A 17,132-nucleotide genomic window follows, 5' to 3' on the forward strand; every position below is an offset into this window, starting at 1 on the left:
ATTTAAGGATCCTCATGATACGTCTCTGCAGTGGGAGACAAGGAGTGGTCAGGGGAGCTGTGAGGGCAGCAGTGAGTGGGAGGACGGGGGCCTGGGGGCCTGCATTGGGTCCCCCGCCCGGTTAATGAGACCAGCACTGTGGGAGAATCAGGAGACTCACAGATGAATCATTTACTCTGGCTTTAGACCATGCTTTTCAAAGGGCACGTATGTCTCTTTTCACTCAGTCCCTCCACCACGCCCCCCAACCCAGCCCCCCAAGCCCCTCCCACCCTGACAGCTGTCAGCCTGCTCTCTATCTATGTGTCTGTCTCTACTTTGCTTGTTAGAGTCCACATATAAGTGAAATCATAGAGTACTTGTCTTTCTCTGACTGGCTTATTTCACTTAGCATAATGCTCTCCAGGTCCCTCCATGCTGCCTCAGATCCTTCTTTGTTATTGCTGCCTAGTATTCCACAGTGTAAATGTACCACGGCCTTTTTATCCACTCATCTACTGGTGGGCAACAGGGTCAGAGGGCACTTTCGACTTGCTGGGGCAGTGTTGCCTGTGAGCCTCTCACACAGCCTGTTCTATGTGAGGGGCTATGCTTACAAAGTGCACAGTCTCAAAAAAAAACAAAAAACACAAAAAAACTAACCACTCATAATAAACTCTCAAAGCAATCACAGAATGATTCTCAGTGGACCCAACAGGAAGAAGCCTAACACAGCCCTTGCTCTTGAGAACCCACAGTTCACGGACATACCGCTAGCCCCCGAAGGACATTCCTAGATGACCTGGTGTAGTCGGTCCTGTCTTTGGTCCCCTTGCCCAGCTGCAAATGAGCTGGAAGGGAAGACTGGGCCAGTTGGACCCGGGCACCTGCACTTTCAGCCAACTGTTCGTTGGCTACTTTCTGTGAGTCCCTGGTTCTCTTAAAAAAACTACCTGGCAACAGTTCTACTTTTTGAGCTAAACTTGGAATTAGTTGGTAGCCTGGAGTACTTGTGCCATCCATCTCTGACCCTTTTCCAGAGTTGCTCCCAGTTCCCTGAGTTAGATGACAGTTTCTCCATCCACGGTCTCCTGGGGAAGAGGGGTAGGACTCCCTGCAGACGTACGCTCCGGGAGCCTGGAGACCCTCCTGCTTCCCCTTCCCCAAGAGCCAGTGGAGCTGCACATCAGCCCTGAGCATTCTGGCTGAGCTTGAATTCTGCGCTGTATCCACTAATGGTAGGTGTGGAGTGAATGTCTGAGCAACCAATTTTTTCATCTTTGTTTTCTAACGATTTGGTAACTTTCAAGGCATTAAAGATATTGGGTCAATTAACTAAACTTGTTCATGCAATTTGTATACATGAACGCAGCTGATAATGCTATAGTGAGGCAGAGGTGGGACATTTTCAGAAAGAGTCCTGGCTAGTGGTTCCAGCTAACAGGTTAGCAGTGGTTCTCAACCTTCTGGCCCTTTAAATATAGTTCCTCATGTTGTGAGCCAACCATAAAATTATTTTCGTTGCTACTTCATAACTGTAATGTTGCTACTGTTATGAATCGTAATGTAAATATCTGATATGCAGGATGTTGCTACTGTTATGAATGTAATGTAAATATCTGATATGCAGGATGGTCTTAGGCGACCCCTGTGAAAGGGTCGTTCGACCGCGCCAAAGGGGTCGCGACCCACAGGTTGAGAACCGCTGGGTTAAGGGCCAATAGAGAGGAAAAGCCAGTTAATGTACTGCAATTTATATATGCAGATTAGCTTGGTTTGGTATAACTGGCTGGGACGATAGGGGTGACACAGGGCAGCTAGTAAGAGAGAGTCTCTGAGTGAAGTTTAGGATCAAATCAGAAGTGTTGCCTAGTGGGTGAGTCGGTTTCTGGAATATACTCACTGCTCCTGCTCACTGCGGTACTATCTCCAGACCACACAGAGGCTGCTTAGGGAAACCCCGGGAACACAGGAGAGGCAGAGAGATTGTCCTAGTGGAGGGATTTCCCAGGAATATGACATCAGTGGCATGTGTTTCCCAGTTGTTAACATTACTTTGTCTCTCTGGAGAACTAAAAGTTGTTGAAAATAGCTCCTAACCATATAAAAAGGGACGTTCTCTTTCCCCCTGCCCCTCCTCCTTCTTGCACAGCCAGGAGGGGGAAGATTACTAGGGATTTAGGGGCTAGGTGTAGATATCTAGGCTGGAATACCCAACAAAGTTGTCTTCCAGAATTCTCGAGATCAGTTGGTTAAAGAGAATTTTAAAGAGCTCAGAAGCCTCCACTGCCCCCTCCTGGCCATGTTGACCTTGAAAGGCACTGACTCTCTCGGGCTCCCTCCAGGGGAGGCTGGCTCCCCGCTGAGTCAGGAGCAGGGCCCACAGATGGGCTGCCAATTCCGATGACTGCTGTTGAGGCGATGGCTATAACCTCATGGCCACTGAGGTTCCTCATTCCTCTGAATAGGAGGTGAGGACAATGCCATGGGGTATGTGAGTCTTTTACTGGGCACCCTGCTGAGGAACCTTGCTTTTCTTTTTTAACATTTTTTGTCTAAAACTTAGGGAGTGCTGTGATAGAAACTCCACTCCATCCACCTGAAGAGCAAGTTCCAGCTGCCATTGCCTACACCCCCACCCCATGCCAAGCTCTGCGTCTCCGCTTTTGCTGTCTCTACTCTCGTCTCAATTTGATCTGTGAGGCAGGATGGCTAGTTCAGTTGTGAGAGCACAGTGGTATGGTGGAGGGCTGAGTGGCCGGGGCTTTGTTGGTGAAACCCCAGTTAATCTGTGGTGAGAGGACCATTATCAGGCTGGTACACACAGAGAGGACTGGGAGAGGCAGAGCCAGGGGCTTCTAGAAACATGACACCAGCATCGTGGCCAGGAGTCAGCAAGTGTCAGTTAATTGGGGGGGGGGGGTCCTCATTATCCTTTTACCTCCTCTTCCAACCAGGAGAAATGAGCACGCAGGGACTAGTGTGGCCTAGAGATGTCAGGGAGCTGGGAGATGCTGCACCTTAGAGCCACTAGAGATGGCAGCAGGGAAAGGCATGTTTAGGAGACCAAAGTAAAAAATGTTTTCACCTGTAACCTTCCAAAGTTGAATTAAGAGCTTCCTTGCTAAGGGGGATGCAAAGTTTAAAGTACCATAAGTCAACTGGGATACAGAAGATGTCAAAGGCTTTTAGATATAAGCGCAAGTGAAGGAAAGATGGGCACTGGAAAGTAATTCTTACACAGAATTTCCCTCTTGGTCTGGAACGAATGGGAGATGTAAACAGGTCTGTGGAGGAGGAGTGGTAAGAAGAGGAAGATGGGGCATTATGAGGGAGGCAAAAACATTGGACAGAACAGGGCAGGGAAGAAATGAAGATAATAAGCCCAAAGATGGCAAGGTGGAGCGTGGAAAGAGCAACACCCCCTCCCCCCATGTCCACCATGTTGAAAATTCCCTGGCTGGCATCTGTTTCTCCAAGGAAAAATTCTAGCCAGAGGAGATGATCCCTCATGAATCTTTGTGGCTACAGGCACCCAGATGAAACACCCTTCAGAACCTCCCTCGAGGGGACTTTTGGCCCCGAGGGGACTGGTGGGAGGTACAGGGCGTGGGTACTGCTGTCACCTGCCAGGCACTCACGTTAAACAAGACTGATTATCATATAGCCAGGGCAGCTTTATCTTCTCTTGGGAAGGATGGCCCTTGTCCAGTCATGCAAACAAAAGAAACCCATAAAGAATAAATGGATGAAATTCATTGTCAGCCGTGCTAGCAGCATGAAAGAATTCCATAGGAGGGGAAGAGGGAGGGAGAGAGGGAGGGAGAAAGAGAGCACCCCAAAGGACAAAGAATAAGAGTGAAGACAGAGAGACCCATAAAGGAAAAAGAGCAAGCAGATGATTCCCAAGGAAGGACAGACATGAAGAGTAAATGGGTGTTAACAGAAGTGGCGATGCTTTTGGGGGCACTTCTGGCATTTCTGAGCCTGCCTGAGGCTCTCTCACTCTCTCCACTAGCTCTGGAATACCCTAGGCTCCTTTGCTTTAGAGGCGTCTGGCAAACACTGCAACAGGAACTTGCTCAGCCTGTGAGACCTGAAGTGACAGACACTGGTCAGACCCAGGTGGCTGTCTGGCCAAACCAAGGAGTGTGTTGTGACAGCTTCCTCCCACTCTTCTGTTTTAGATGAAAGGAGAGGGTTGTCTGTGGATAGAAGAGAGAGAATAAAGAAGGGAAGAAAAATAGAGGAAAACAAAAGTGAAGGGGCCTTGGTTACAAAACAGAGGGCACGGGGAGCTAACCTGTCAGATGATCTGACAGCTGAATAGAACCCAGACCGGGCTGTCCATCACAAACTAGCAAACAGCTTCCCACAGACCTTGGGGCCAAGCCTGCAGGCCTCGTCTCAAGGCACCAGCTTTGGGAAACTTGCTGGTACGGGGCTGCTTCGCCAGCCTGGCTGTCCCACCACACTGCCTCCTGCACTCCTGCGCTGCCCACGCAGCAGCCTCGCCCTCCAGAGGCTTTTGTAGTGGCTCTTCCCCTTCCAGCTGGACTGCCTGCCGATGGCCACATGCTGCCTCCCTGCTGGGAAGAGTGGGCTCAGCCACGTCTCTCGAGGGCCAGCTCTATGCCCCAGCAGAGGAGGAAACTGCCGTGTCACACCGCTGGGGGGCCGAGGCTGGGGACCAGCTTCCTCATTCGGGGTCATGTTCCCGAAAGTCTTACAGGAGACACATGAGATACTCAATCCTTGGGGTGAGCGTTACCCTCTCTTCTTCAAAGAAAGGGGAGCTGATTAAGTCACCCCCACCTGAGTATGAATTAGTGTATTGGAAACAAGAGACCTTGGTCGCATTCATTCTGTTGTGGGGATGGATGTCAAGAGGCTGGAAGCTCCGTCAGCGACAGAGGAGGCACCCAGCAAAGGGAAATGGAGGTGTCGGGAGGTCCTCACCCAGCTGGGCCTGACACCACCCATCTTGCTTTAATTTACCTTAGAAGCAGCCCCTGCCACACTGACCACTGCCATTTAGACAGTGTCTGGCAATGCCACTCCTTGAGCCCCTAACTAAACATGCCGGATTGCGCTTAGGCGCCAGGCTCTGGCTTGGCCTTGCTGTGAAATGCTGTGAGGATGAGCGAGTTGTTCCCTGCCTCTGCCTCCACTGTCCTTGTCTGTAAAACTGTGTATCTGGGGCTGCTACCCAGCAGGTGCTCGTGGAGTCCGTGGAGACGGGCTCTGGCTAGATGGTCTCCAAAGCTGCGTTCTCTCTAACGTTTTGGATGACCCCATTTTCTGCCTTTACCCTCCTCATACCTCTGGGGGCACCCAGCCCTGCCTTTCTCGTGCCATCTGGCCCCTTCTCTGCCATGGCGGGGCCAGGAAAAGGCAGACCAAGAGCCAGGTTGAGGGCCCACATAGGCATCCTGGCTGAGATGCGGAGGGAGGGTCCGCGCGTGCGGCCTGAGCATTCTGATTCAACCCTGGGGCGGGTGTGCAGCAAACACTCTGTGACTCAGAATGGCTGCTTTCCCCGTCATTCCAGGCCCTGAAGCCTGAGCAGGAGTCAAAGTTGCTTCATTATTTTTATGGGGAGCTGGTGAGGGACAGTTACTCAGAGCTGTGGTGGGAAGGTCCCACTGGCTCAGGAGCTGGGGGAGGGAGGATGTGGGGTCTCCATCTGCTCACCGCTGGACACTCCCTGGAACTGAGTCCCAGGCCCATCTTGTCCCTCTCCCATTTTCTTCTCAAGTTCCAGCTGTCAGGTGGGCCTGCTTTACAATGGCTTTGCCCTTCTCTTCTGAGCCCCATTAACTAGGCGCATGAGCCCAGGGCAGCCTGGGGTCCCTTGGTCGGGCATTGGCAGCATCATCGGGCACAGAGAAGTTAGGTTAAGCCTCTGCCCCAGGCCGTGATGCTGGGAGTGCACTGAATGAGGTCCTGTGAGTGGCAGGGGCCCTTCGGTGATGCCATGCCCAGGCCAGACTGGCCCAGGGAGTCGGCTAATGGAACCTGTGGAAATGCAAGACTCAATTCTCCCACAGAAATGGATTTGAATCCCAGTCTTTCCACCTATTAGCTATAGGCAAACTGTTCATCCTGCATAAGCCTTGGTTTCCTTCTGCAGACACTACGCACCCAGAGGTGTTAATCTGACAGTGTGTGATGTCCTAGTAGGCTGCCTGGCACATGCTCATCCAAGAGAAACCGTCATTTCCCTCTTCCCCTTCCGCTCTGTCCTCCTCCCTGCCTCCCTTACTCGAATCAACTAAGATCATAGCCAGGACCAGCGTTACTTTGTTTTTCTGCTCCGGTCACTTCAGTGGGCTAGTGTGTTGCCTCCTAAGCAAATCCTCCTGCTTTTACTCTCTCTGAAGCTTCTGGAGGAGCTCTCCAGGCCTCACAATCTCTGTCCTGCTCCTCAACCTGAAGATCCCTGCAGGCCTCCTCCCAGGAGAATTTCCATATGAGCCATCCCAAAGCCGGGGAGCAGATCCCCACGCAGCCCTGGAGCGCTCTGAAAGGAACTCCGCCTTAGAGCTGGAATCTGGCAGGGTAGTGAGAGGAAATGGAAATCTGCCTCCCACAGCCAGAAAATGTCCCATTCAGAACCAAGGAGTGCTGGAGTCGCAAAGGCCCTCTGAGGCCATCTCCACCTGCCCCTGGCCCCTTTCACTTTCAAGGAAGTTGAGGACCAGAGAATGGGGTTAGTTGCTCTAAGTCACATGGCTTCATAGTGCCAGAGCTGGAAACAGAACACAGGCTTCTTGATTTGCAATTTGGGAATATTGTTCTGTATCCATAATGCAAGAATCCAGGCCTCTCAGCACTTCTATGGTGCAATAATCAAAATACAGAACGATAAAGAACAGTGTTGGGAAAGGTGTTGAATGACCAGGGACCCAAATTGATTTCAACTTGGGATGTTAGGGAGCAGTTTCTGATGCTCTAGGAACTTCCATTAACAATCACAGGGCCTATGTCTCAGGCTTTTCCCTCTGGAAAATATATTTCAGACCCATGAAATAAAGGAACACCAGAAGGCTTCCTTAGAGTGACAAGATGCTGCACTTGGACCTCCCAGGGGACACGGAGGGAGGAAGCCTCTGACTGAGAACGAGGGAAGGCCTCGGGAGGAAGCAGGATCCAGTACAGCTCCACATGGTGGAGACTTCTGATCGCCCTCTAGGTACAATCTGCAGTGGTCAGAAGCATCTCCCAGAGGGAGCAGAGAGTGAACCTCAGACTGGCTCTGAGCGCAAAACGTCCCGCCCTCCTCTTGCTGGAGGCCCCGCCCCACTCAGCCCTGGGAGCTCTTCACCACTGTCATGGCTTTGAATACTACCTATATGCTGACAACCCCAAGCCCCACCCTCAGACTGTGTGTCTAACTGTCTACCTGCCATCCCCACTGGGAGGTGAAATAGACACCTCCCAATGAGTTCCTCATGCAAACGTGCTCCACCTCCTGTCTTTCCCGGTTCATACCAGCTCTATCCTCCCACTGCTTAGGCCCAAACCTCACAGCCATCCTGGCCACCTCTTCCTCCTACTCCCACATCCAGTCTGTCAGGAGATACTGTTCATTCTATTTTCAAAACAGACTGAGAATTGGACCCTTTTCACCACCTCTATTATTGCTGCTTTGTTGCAGGCTTCGGTCCCCTCCCCCCTGGGTAATCACGTGCACCTTCTACTTGGTGTGGTGCTTCCACCCTGACTCCTATAGACAGCCAATCGGCCTTCGGAAATGTAAGTCAGATTAGGGGACACCTCTTCTCAGAGGCACCAGTGTCTCCCCTTCTTGCTCAGCATAAAAGCCAAAATCTGCTCCCCCTCTCTGGTCCCCTCCCCTCTCCGTCTCCCCTGCTCATTCTGCACCAGTAACAGCTGTTCCTCCTGCCCCCAAAGCCCTCCTCCCAGGTATCTGCATGGGTAACTCCTCACTTCCATCTTATTTGAAATAGCACCTTCCCTCACTGCCTCTTAGCACCTCCGACCCCCTTACACGACACTATTCCTTTTCCAAAGCACTTACCAGCTTTCAATGGACTATGACTTCCGTGTTTTCTATACTCCGTGAATTGCTCATGGGCTTATTATCCTGACCCTAGACCGCCAGCTCATGAAAAGGGAGCTTTTGTTTGAAGTACTCCAGGTGCCTACAATCGTACCCGGCACACAGAAGGGGAGACGATAAACATGGTGGAATGAATGAATGCTGGCTCCTGGGATTGGTGGGAAACCCATTTCCCAGCGAGAGAGGTGCCATAGCCTTGTAAAGGCAAGGAGGAAAGAGGAGGCATTTATGGGGAGATGAGCTTCGATGTGAGGAATATTTGGAGGGCGGTTAGGATGAATATGGCAGCTAGGTGAGGGAAATGAGAGTCAATTTCTGTAGGTTTAAGAGTCAAAGATGATGAGTTACAGGTGAAAATCCCTCATGGATCCCTCTGAGGCCAAGTAGAACATATGTCTGGGAGTGAGTATCTTGTGATGACAAGTAAGACGAGAAAATTCTGGGAAGGCCTGGAGCAGCCCCAGGGGACACCTGGAGCTGTAAACTGCTTGCACCAGGGAGTGTTCAAACCCAGGAGCTGCCAGTGGCCTGAGGCAGAACCTATGGGCAGAGGGACCTATCTCTGAGACTAAGCATTATTGCTTATACAAGTTGTCATCCACAGTACTGACTGCTATGCAAGTGCAGGGCTACACCCAATGTGCTTGGGGAACAGCCCTGCCAAGGCGTGGGTATGGGCCGTGGTCAGTGAGCTACACTGGCTTTGGTCTGGCCCTACCTGTCAACCATCTCCAAGAATCTAATCATATCTGGGAAACAAGGGCTTTAACAGTGCCTGTGGGCGCAAGTTATAACTAAATATAATTGGCTAGAGCTATCCCTCCAGGGATTTGGGAAAAAATGTCATTTGCTTGGGTGCCAGTCTCTTCCATTCCGTAGCACTTTATAGTTTACATAGAGTTTTAAAATAGATGCTCTTCGTTGAGCTTCAAAACACAGTCCCATAAGATAATCACATTCCTTTGACAGAAGAGGAAATGAAGTCTTCTTTTCCAGGAAAAAGAATAAGCAAGACTCAGCCACTTGCCAGCTCTGACTTCACGTCAACCCTCTCTCCTCTCTCCCACACCGCCCCTGCCTGGGGGTGTTACATTGGTTTTTCTGGTTCACAAGCCATTCATCGGACAACGCCCCTTGCTCTCCATCACACACACTGTTCCCAATTCGTCTCCAGACCACCCTTCAGTGTGACTCTTCACCTCGGTCTAGAGGAGGAAGAGCCCTGAGCCTGGGGTAAGGGAGGCTGGTGAGAGGCTGCATCACAGCTCCGAGGGAGCTGATGCGTCATCTTTTGTGTAGACTATCAAAACAGGTACGGTTATTTTGAATATAAATTACAGAACTTAAGGGCTGAACAAAGCCTGGCTGGTGGAAGGACATGTGAGATGATGTGTTTATCAAGGGCATCATGGATTAGAGAGGGAACTCAGGCGGGACCCAGGAGTGAGGGGCTGGCCTCAGCTGCACAGCACAGAAGGACTTCACCTCTCCACCAGCATCTTTAGTGGCAGCAAACTGGGGATTATAACTTCTGTCTGTCAAACTCGCAGGGCAGTTCAGTTCCATGAGACAAATGCAAGGGTGACTCGTCAGTAGAAAACCACGTATAAATGGAAGGGTCTGCATGGCGGCCTTACGCTCCTTCCTGTCCTGCACCCTCCCTCTCTACCGCCAACATAGCCACTTCTATAGAAATTTATGCCCTAAACACTTCTTTTTCTTTGTCTTTCTTTTAGAAACACTAACAGTTCGGGGGAAAACGGCAGGTTGAGTGTTGATGTGGGCCTTGCCGACAGTGGGGAGCAGCTTGCTGTCACTGGCTGGCACTTTCCTGCTGTCTCTCAGGCTCCCGGTCCCTGGCACAGGCTTCATGAGGACCTGCACTGCTGTCTGAAAAACTCCATCCTCAGAGGGCAGGGCCCACCGCTGCTCTCTGCCCTGTCCTCTCCTGAGTTTGCCCTCAGTTCAGCGCCAGCTCCGAGCCTGAAGCTCTGGCCTTTACAGACACATGACCAACTCGTGGCTCTGAATAGCATCTGAGATACAACTTGGGTCATCCAGCCTGCAGAACTGGGAGTGAGCTCAGGAGGGGTGAGGCAGAGTATGAGGGGAGGGGGCACAAAGCATGTGTAGGAAGGCTGTTTTTTAAAAAATATAATCTATCATTCACTGGAAGAAGTCAAGGGCAAGTGTACACACATACACACACATACACACACATACACACATGAGACAAAGACAACTCGGGGGATCTGGGAGACAGAGAGGCAACCAAATCTGGAGCTACGGGTGAGTGGGGAGGGTGCTAGGGGCTGAGGGCGGGTATGGGAAGCGTGACAGCCTCCTTCAATGTCCATCTGCTGGGAGGGGGCAGACAGGGGCTTTCATCAGGGGAATCAGGCAGATAAAATGACAAGTCAGTTCAACTGATGGGGAGCAAAGTATGGAGGGAGAGGGGGTGTGGGACACAGTGGGGAGATGGTGGCAGTTGGTAGGGCAGTTTTAAACATCTTTGATCAAAACTGGACAGCATCTGCTCCATGCTGTTATTCATGGTTCAGTGCATCAAAGATTTGTGCAAACATTACCAAGTCTCTTAATTAAGGAAAAATTATGACAAAAGATTAACACATGTTAAAGACTAACTGTAAGAGGGCTTGCCTATAGATAAAGAGAAGGTTTAAACATGCCAGGTAACAAAGAGACATGTGCAGGAACTGGTAGGAGCTGTATAGGAGGAGGCAACTCTCAGGGAAGGCGGCAGGAGGCCTCGGAGTGCAGGGGCTGGAGTTCTGTCTGAGGCCAGGGAGCCAGGGCAGGGTGTGGGGGCGGGAGTGGGAGAGAACCAGGCGGGTACAAGAGTCCGTTCCCTGGGTGGGTTCCATGTGGGGAGAGAGGTGCTGCTGCCCCAGCAAGAGGGAGGAAAGACCTCAGAAGAGCTCTCTCTTGGTGGGTCACCAGCCACCTGGCTCTTTGGCCACTCCAGGGAAGAGGGGTGCAAGCAGGGCAGGGCTCTGAACATGACCAGTTCTCTGCTTCTCTCCCAAATGGGCCTGGGCGGGCCGGGCTGCCTGCATGGGCTGCTGATGTTAAATCGGACAAAGCCCTTTCAGTGTGAATGTAATGGGCCAGGCCTTGGGCTGACAATGCAGGCGAAGACCAAGCCTTAGTCCAGCGTCTCACTTGGAGAGAGCTCCTTTCCAGGATGCTGTGGGTGGAAAGGCGAGAGGGGGAGAGGCAGAGGTCTGGAGGTGAGGTGGAGTGAAAAGAGGTTTGGGTCCCTGCCCCAGCAGCTGCCCAGAAGTTGCAAATGTCCCTTGTTTTTTCACTCCGTGCTCCCCATAGCTGCATCCTCCTATACAGTGTGAGTCATGCCAGGCTGAGAGTAAAGGGAGAGAGAAAAGGATGCAGCAATCAAAACTTAAAGGAAAGGGAGGCCTAACTCGTTCCAAGGTTAAATAAATCATAAAAACATTTTCAAAATAAAGCAACAAGAAAAAAATCCTTTAAACCAATATAAACAAACAAATGAAAACCAGGAAATGAAAATAAGGAGGTGGGGAGGAGAAAAGAGGAAGAAAAACAATAAACTGGGGAAAGACAATGAGTATTAGAGCAGGCACGGACAGTCAGGTCCAGACGCCATGTACTTACGTTTACCTCGGTGATTGCTATATCAACAATGCTACCCACAACAATCAAGGCGTCAAACGTATTCCATGCATCACAGAAATAGTGCTGCATGGGGCAGAGAAGCCGAGGAAAGGAGAGAGAGAAGAAAAAAAAAAAAAAACCAACAACAAAGGAGAAAAACAAAACAAAAAGGAAGAGGAAAAACAAAACAAAACAAAACAAAGCATGAAAGAAAGGAGAGAAGAGAAAAAAATGAGAAAAGAAAGAGGTTACGTGGGCATAGTAAATACTCTCTTACCACTCTACAGTCCTGGTGGCTCAAACCTGGGTCACCTGGTTTTCGCAGGGTGGAGAGGCCTGACAAAAGCTGGGTTAGTTCAAAGGTTACGCCGGGCTGTGGCCACTTGGGAGGGGAGCTGGCGGCCGCCCACCGCCTGCTCCCTCCACTCGGCCAAGCCCCTGGGCCTGGCACACAGGGCTGAGCTGGGACTGGTGGAAAAAAAGGAGGAGAGGCTCCCACTTTTTTTCCCTCACAGGACGACGGCAGGTTCAATAAAAAGCATGACTGGAGGGGGGTAAAAACAGGAAATTAAAACAAATAAATAAAAGGAGGTAAAGAGAGAGAGAGTGAGAGGGAAACAGTAGGCAGAAGAAGAGGAAGGAGAAGGTTCCTGGGGAGGGCAGAGTCATACTCACATTAGTTTCACTGAGAATGACGTCAATTATGCTGCCAATTACGATGAGGAAGTCAAAAACATTCCAGGGATCACTAAAGTAACCCTACATAAGGGAGGGGCAGGCAGGATGGGGATTAAAAAGGAATATTAGACAGACAAGAACAGAGCAACAATCACCATCAGAATCACCGTTCCGGCACCTCAGTGTTGCTGCTGGAGTTCCAAACACCCTCTCAGAGCCCAGGAGCCCAGGGGAAAAGGAGGTGCCAGGAGGCGGCTAGTCCAATCCTCCTGCCCTGCCTCCCCATGGCCACACGGCTCCCCTTCCTCCAGACCATCCCGCTTCACCACCCTCCTGCACAGAGGCCCTCTCTACTTCCCAGCAGGGCCTGGGGCCAGGTAGCACAAGCTGCCATGGTGCAGGGATGTGGCTGGACTCTCTTTTCAGTCCACATTTAGCAACTCCCATGTCCCTGGTTCTCTTCATCAGAAGGGCCTGTCTGGAGGTGGGGGGGGACCACAGCTGGGTGACCCCTTAGAGGAGAATGGGCTGTGGTCCCATGGGTGATCTGGGAGCTAAAGAGAAACGGTCAGTGTGATCCAGAAGGGTGGCCAGGTCATCTGAGCTCGGAGGTGCCTCATGTAAAGTTCAGCAATGACAAGGGGACCACGTCATTAAAACAATGTCTATAAAAAGCTGGACTTTATGCAGCTAGAATGAGGGTCACCTTGTTCCAGCTCTGGATGTGCCCAAGAATTTTCAGGGGCAGCTGTGCCATGGCAAAGGCTTTCCTGGCTGAAAGGAGACATAGTGCAGGTAGGTCTCATAGTTGGGGAGCACAGGACATGGCCCTAGACAATGCTCTCCTAAGCTACACCTGCCCAGGATCCTGCCCCAACACTGCCGTTCTGCTATAGGGTCCTGCTGAAATGCAGGTGCCACCAAAGTGAATGAAGTTATCAAAGCCTTTCCTGAGAACTGGGCTGATAGGGGTGGTCTGGATAGAGAGTATGGAAGGGAACAGGATTCTTAGGAAGGAGAGATTCTGGCACAGAAGAGGAAGGACAGTGTCCTGCTTTTACCACTTTACCCTGTACCTATGGAATTTCACCTCCACCATATTTAGAAAAGGAAAGAGATAAATTTTTTTTGCAAGACTTATCTGGCTGGTATTGCTCAGTGGTTGAGCATCAACCCAGGAACCAAGACTTTAAGGTACTTGGACAACTGGCCAACCAAGGGATAGGCAGGTCCCAGGTTCCCTAGAGGATTCCAGGAGTCCTGGGTGGGCCATTTGCCTATCTGTGAGGTGAGGGATTTAGAGGGCAGTGCTGTGACCACACGGACATCTGCTCATAGGTGAGGAAACCCTAGGAACAGGACAGCCACATTTCCCATGGAGTGGAAAGGAGCTAGTACTAAAGACATTTGTCTTCTTTAAAAAAGGACATTTGATCTTTTAGTTTTTAAATAAATGTCTGCAAAGGGGACAAAACAGGACTGGAGAACATTTGCTGAGCAGGACCAGACCTTTCCTATTCTCTAGCCGCCAGTTGGGGCTTCCGGGAGATGGAATTCCAGAGCCTGGCGAGTGGGTCTGGAAGCACTGAAGTTCTCCTGAGAGTTTCCCAGGTCTCTCTCCCCAGCCTTCTAGAAGGCTGCCAACTCTCCCTTTTTATTTTTTACTCACAAGAGCCATACGTCAGTGTCTTCCATTTCCTCCTGGCTCTATCCAGCTCCCTTAACTTCCCCACTTCCCAGCCATGCCCTCTTTCCAGAGGGATCGCAAGACACGCTGTCCTAGGGCTGTTATTCTTAGTATGGGAGGTCAGGTCACAGGGAAAGGGGCCTCTTGGTTCCCAGGCATTTCTGCCAAAAGAAAACAGAAGTGCCACTGTGGAGACTTTGCACAGCCAGGCTGGGGAAGCAGAGGTTGGCCAGGGCATGGGTTAGGTGAGGGTCAGCCTGAATACATGGCTCTCTTGTTGGCTTCCCAGAATATTTTTCTGATCATGCTAGACCCTTTGAGGCAGAGAGGGGCCTCTCTCTCTCATTTAAATCAGATGTTATGAGCAGGAAACAACCCATTCCCTCCCAGGTTCTCAGATGTCATTCTCAGGGCAAATGGAGAGGGCTGATTTTGAAGGGAGGAAGGTAAAGAGTGAAGGCCTCAAATGGACTATAAAGATGCATATGTTTTAAAATTAGAATTTGGAAAACATTGGGGGATATCTCTAGATAGGAACACCATCTTTGTGGGTAGAGCTATTTCAGAAGGGAAGGGGAGAAGGTCAAGGGAGAGAAAGGAGAGAAACAGGAACGAGAGCAGAGTCCAGGATGTTCTGCATCCAGCCTAGAAAACGTGGTAACAAAACACGATTTGGGAGTGGGGACAGGAGGAGAGGGAGGAAGGCAGAAGGCTCAGGGCTCAAGAAAGGAGGATGATTAGAGTCTTTCATCCATGAGAGACCTGAAACAAAATGGGTAAGTTGGCCTTGGTCTGCAACATCTCTGAGAGGAGAAAAGGGAAAGGAAGAGAGGCAGCAAAAAGGCAAAGGCGAGGTTAACACACAGGTTAATCAGCTGGGAGCACCAGGGGTGGGGCCCAGACCTAAAGGGACCCTGTCAACCTCCTGGGTGTGCATCACCTGTCACCACGTCTCCTGGGTCTCTATGTGCATGTGCACATGGAAGGAAACACCACAGTCAATTCCTCCTGGACCACGGCTGCTTCCACAGCTTCATGGCTGCCTGCTACTGGGTTGGCTGGGCTCTGGAGATTCATGACTCATGCCTTGCCCTTGCCCTTGCCCTCATCAGGCTGTGCTGCTGGAGGCTTCTGAATGACTTCTCTGGTCTATGGCAAGCTACTTGGTAGGCCCAGTGCCTGGGCCTCCACTGGCTGCAGAAACCAGCCATGCCCTTGTCGCCAAGGGTTCCTGGGGAACCAGCCCTGAGGAGATTTTTTGCATGTAGCCAGAATGCCATGGTTGGGGGACCATGTTTGTGGGTGGGAGGTTGTTGACAGGATCCCTTTAAGAGGCAGCTTTTAACCCTGACCCTTCCACCCACCTTCCCACTGTCCCACAGCCCATCAACCTTCCCAAGTGGACCCTGAAGACCCCTTCAGATCCAGCGTTTAGGTCAGCCTCCTCCTCCCACTCTTTCAGTTGTCCCTTCCTCCCACCTATTCCCACCCACTACTAGAAACAAGGCCCAATGCCCCCATTAGGTCAACAGGTGTCCAAGGGGGACACTGGCCAAACCCCTAAGCAGGCAGGGCCTGGGAGAATTACTTTTCCCCTAAACTCTCTGGAGTGTGAGAGCTTAGTGCTCTGTTATGCTCTCTTTCCCATTCTCCTATTCCCCCCTACCCTAACCCACCCCCGCACACCTGTTTTGCCCACTTCCTTATTTGCTGGAAACCATTGGAAATGTGGATTTCGGGGGTATAATGGAAGAAAGAGGATGAAAAAAATCATAGGTGTTTTTTCTCTTATACCTGCCACTCCTTCTTTCCCTGGTGACAGGTCCCAAATGGCAGGGAAGACACCAGGGTTAGGGACAGGTTTTCCTGGCTCTCCCTGAATGGTAAACCAAACCTCTTCGTGTCCAGCTCCTCAGAGCCATGCAGGCCTGATCGCCCAGATGGGATGGTGCTTTCAGGGTTGGAAGTCTTTTCCTTGCAATCCCTAGACCCTGCAGAATCAGTAGATGTCCCCTTTCAAGATGGGCTCTCCTTTGGCCATCCTCAGGAGGTCTTGTGCTCTCCCCTCCAGGCTAAGCAGCAGCACCCCTGCGATTGCTCATACCCCAGGGGTAACACATTCTCCCTCATGCCGCTGGCCCTCCACTCACGGGCTGACGTGGGCTGAGATAATGTAGACCAAATTGAGGCAAAAGTATCATATGATGTATTTCACATGCACAAGAATTTTGGATATTCCTCTCTTTTGGATTATCTGTACCTCCTCCACCGGAGCTATTCCATGTTGAAAGAGGCAGCGTGGTGGTTAGGGGTGGGGTGAGGTGTCTGGGTTCAAATCCTAACTCTGACACTTATTAGCTGGGTAACCTTGAGCAAATGACATAACCTCCCATGCCTCAGTTTCCCCACCTATAAAGTGGGATAACCATAGGGTCCTGGTGAGGAATAAAGGACAGTAGCATTAGCTACTGTCATGATTAACCAGAGGGGATCTGTTAGGTCGGATTCACAGGGTTAATCTTGGGGGTGGGACAGCAGAGGGGAAGGCAAAGCCCAGGTGTCTGTGGAAGGAGGAGGGAAGAGGCCGAAGTTTCTGGAATCCTGAGCTCACCTCTCATCTGTCTCCAAGGCCTTTTCTGCCCATCTTGAGTTACTACTAAGTAGTGGGACTGTCTTGAGACTCTAAACTCTGGCTGGTACCATTTTGAGATTAGTGACAGTATGCAAATTATTATGGTTAATTTTTGAGGCTCCAGTTCATCTAGACCAGGGGTGGGCAACCCCTGGCACGCGTGCCAAACATGGCACGCCAGTAACTTTTGCTGGCATGCGAAACCCTCTCTTATAATCTTCCATTTACAATTTTTTCTTAATATTGACTTTTTAATTTTTTCAGATAAACTCAGTGTAGGTGAATCTTAGATAAATAATTTTACAAAACAAGTTATCTTAAAGACCATAGACATGGATTGACGAGAGAGGGGAAGAGCAATTTCTATGCCTCTACCTTAACTCTCCCTGCCTTCCTAGATCCGACCAGTGTTTTGG

At 50.7% G+C, this 17,132-nt stretch overlaps 1 protein-coding gene across 11 annotated transcripts in view; it reads right to left on the minus strand.

Annotated features, from left to right (window-relative positions):
* CACNA1C (calcium voltage-gated channel subunit alpha1 C) overlaps positions 1-17,132 on the minus strand; it is a 698,738-nt gene that overhangs the window by 50,112 nt on the left and 631,494 nt on the right. For 6 of the 11 annotated variants that reach the window (XM_036302132.1, XM_036302133.1, XM_036302127.1 and 3 more), the window contains one exon: positions 11,720-11,803. In XM_036302132.1, the coding sequence (XP_036158025.1) occupies positions 11,720-11,803 (84 nt within the window). Of the gene's footprint in view, positions 1-11,719; positions 11,804-12,394; positions 12,479-17,132 lie in introns of all 11 variants that reach the window. The other 5 variants (XM_036302126.1, XM_036302125.1, XM_036302130.1 and 2 more) reach the window with 2 other exon arrangements.

Source organism: Myotis myotis, unplaced genomic scaffold (assembly GCF_014108235.1).
Source record: "Myotis myotis isolate mMyoMyo1 unplaced genomic scaffold, mMyoMyo1.p scaffold_m19_p_3, whole genome shotgun sequence".
NCBI classification, from domain to species: domain Eukaryota; kingdom Metazoa; phylum Chordata; class Mammalia; order Chiroptera; family Vespertilionidae; genus Myotis; species Myotis myotis.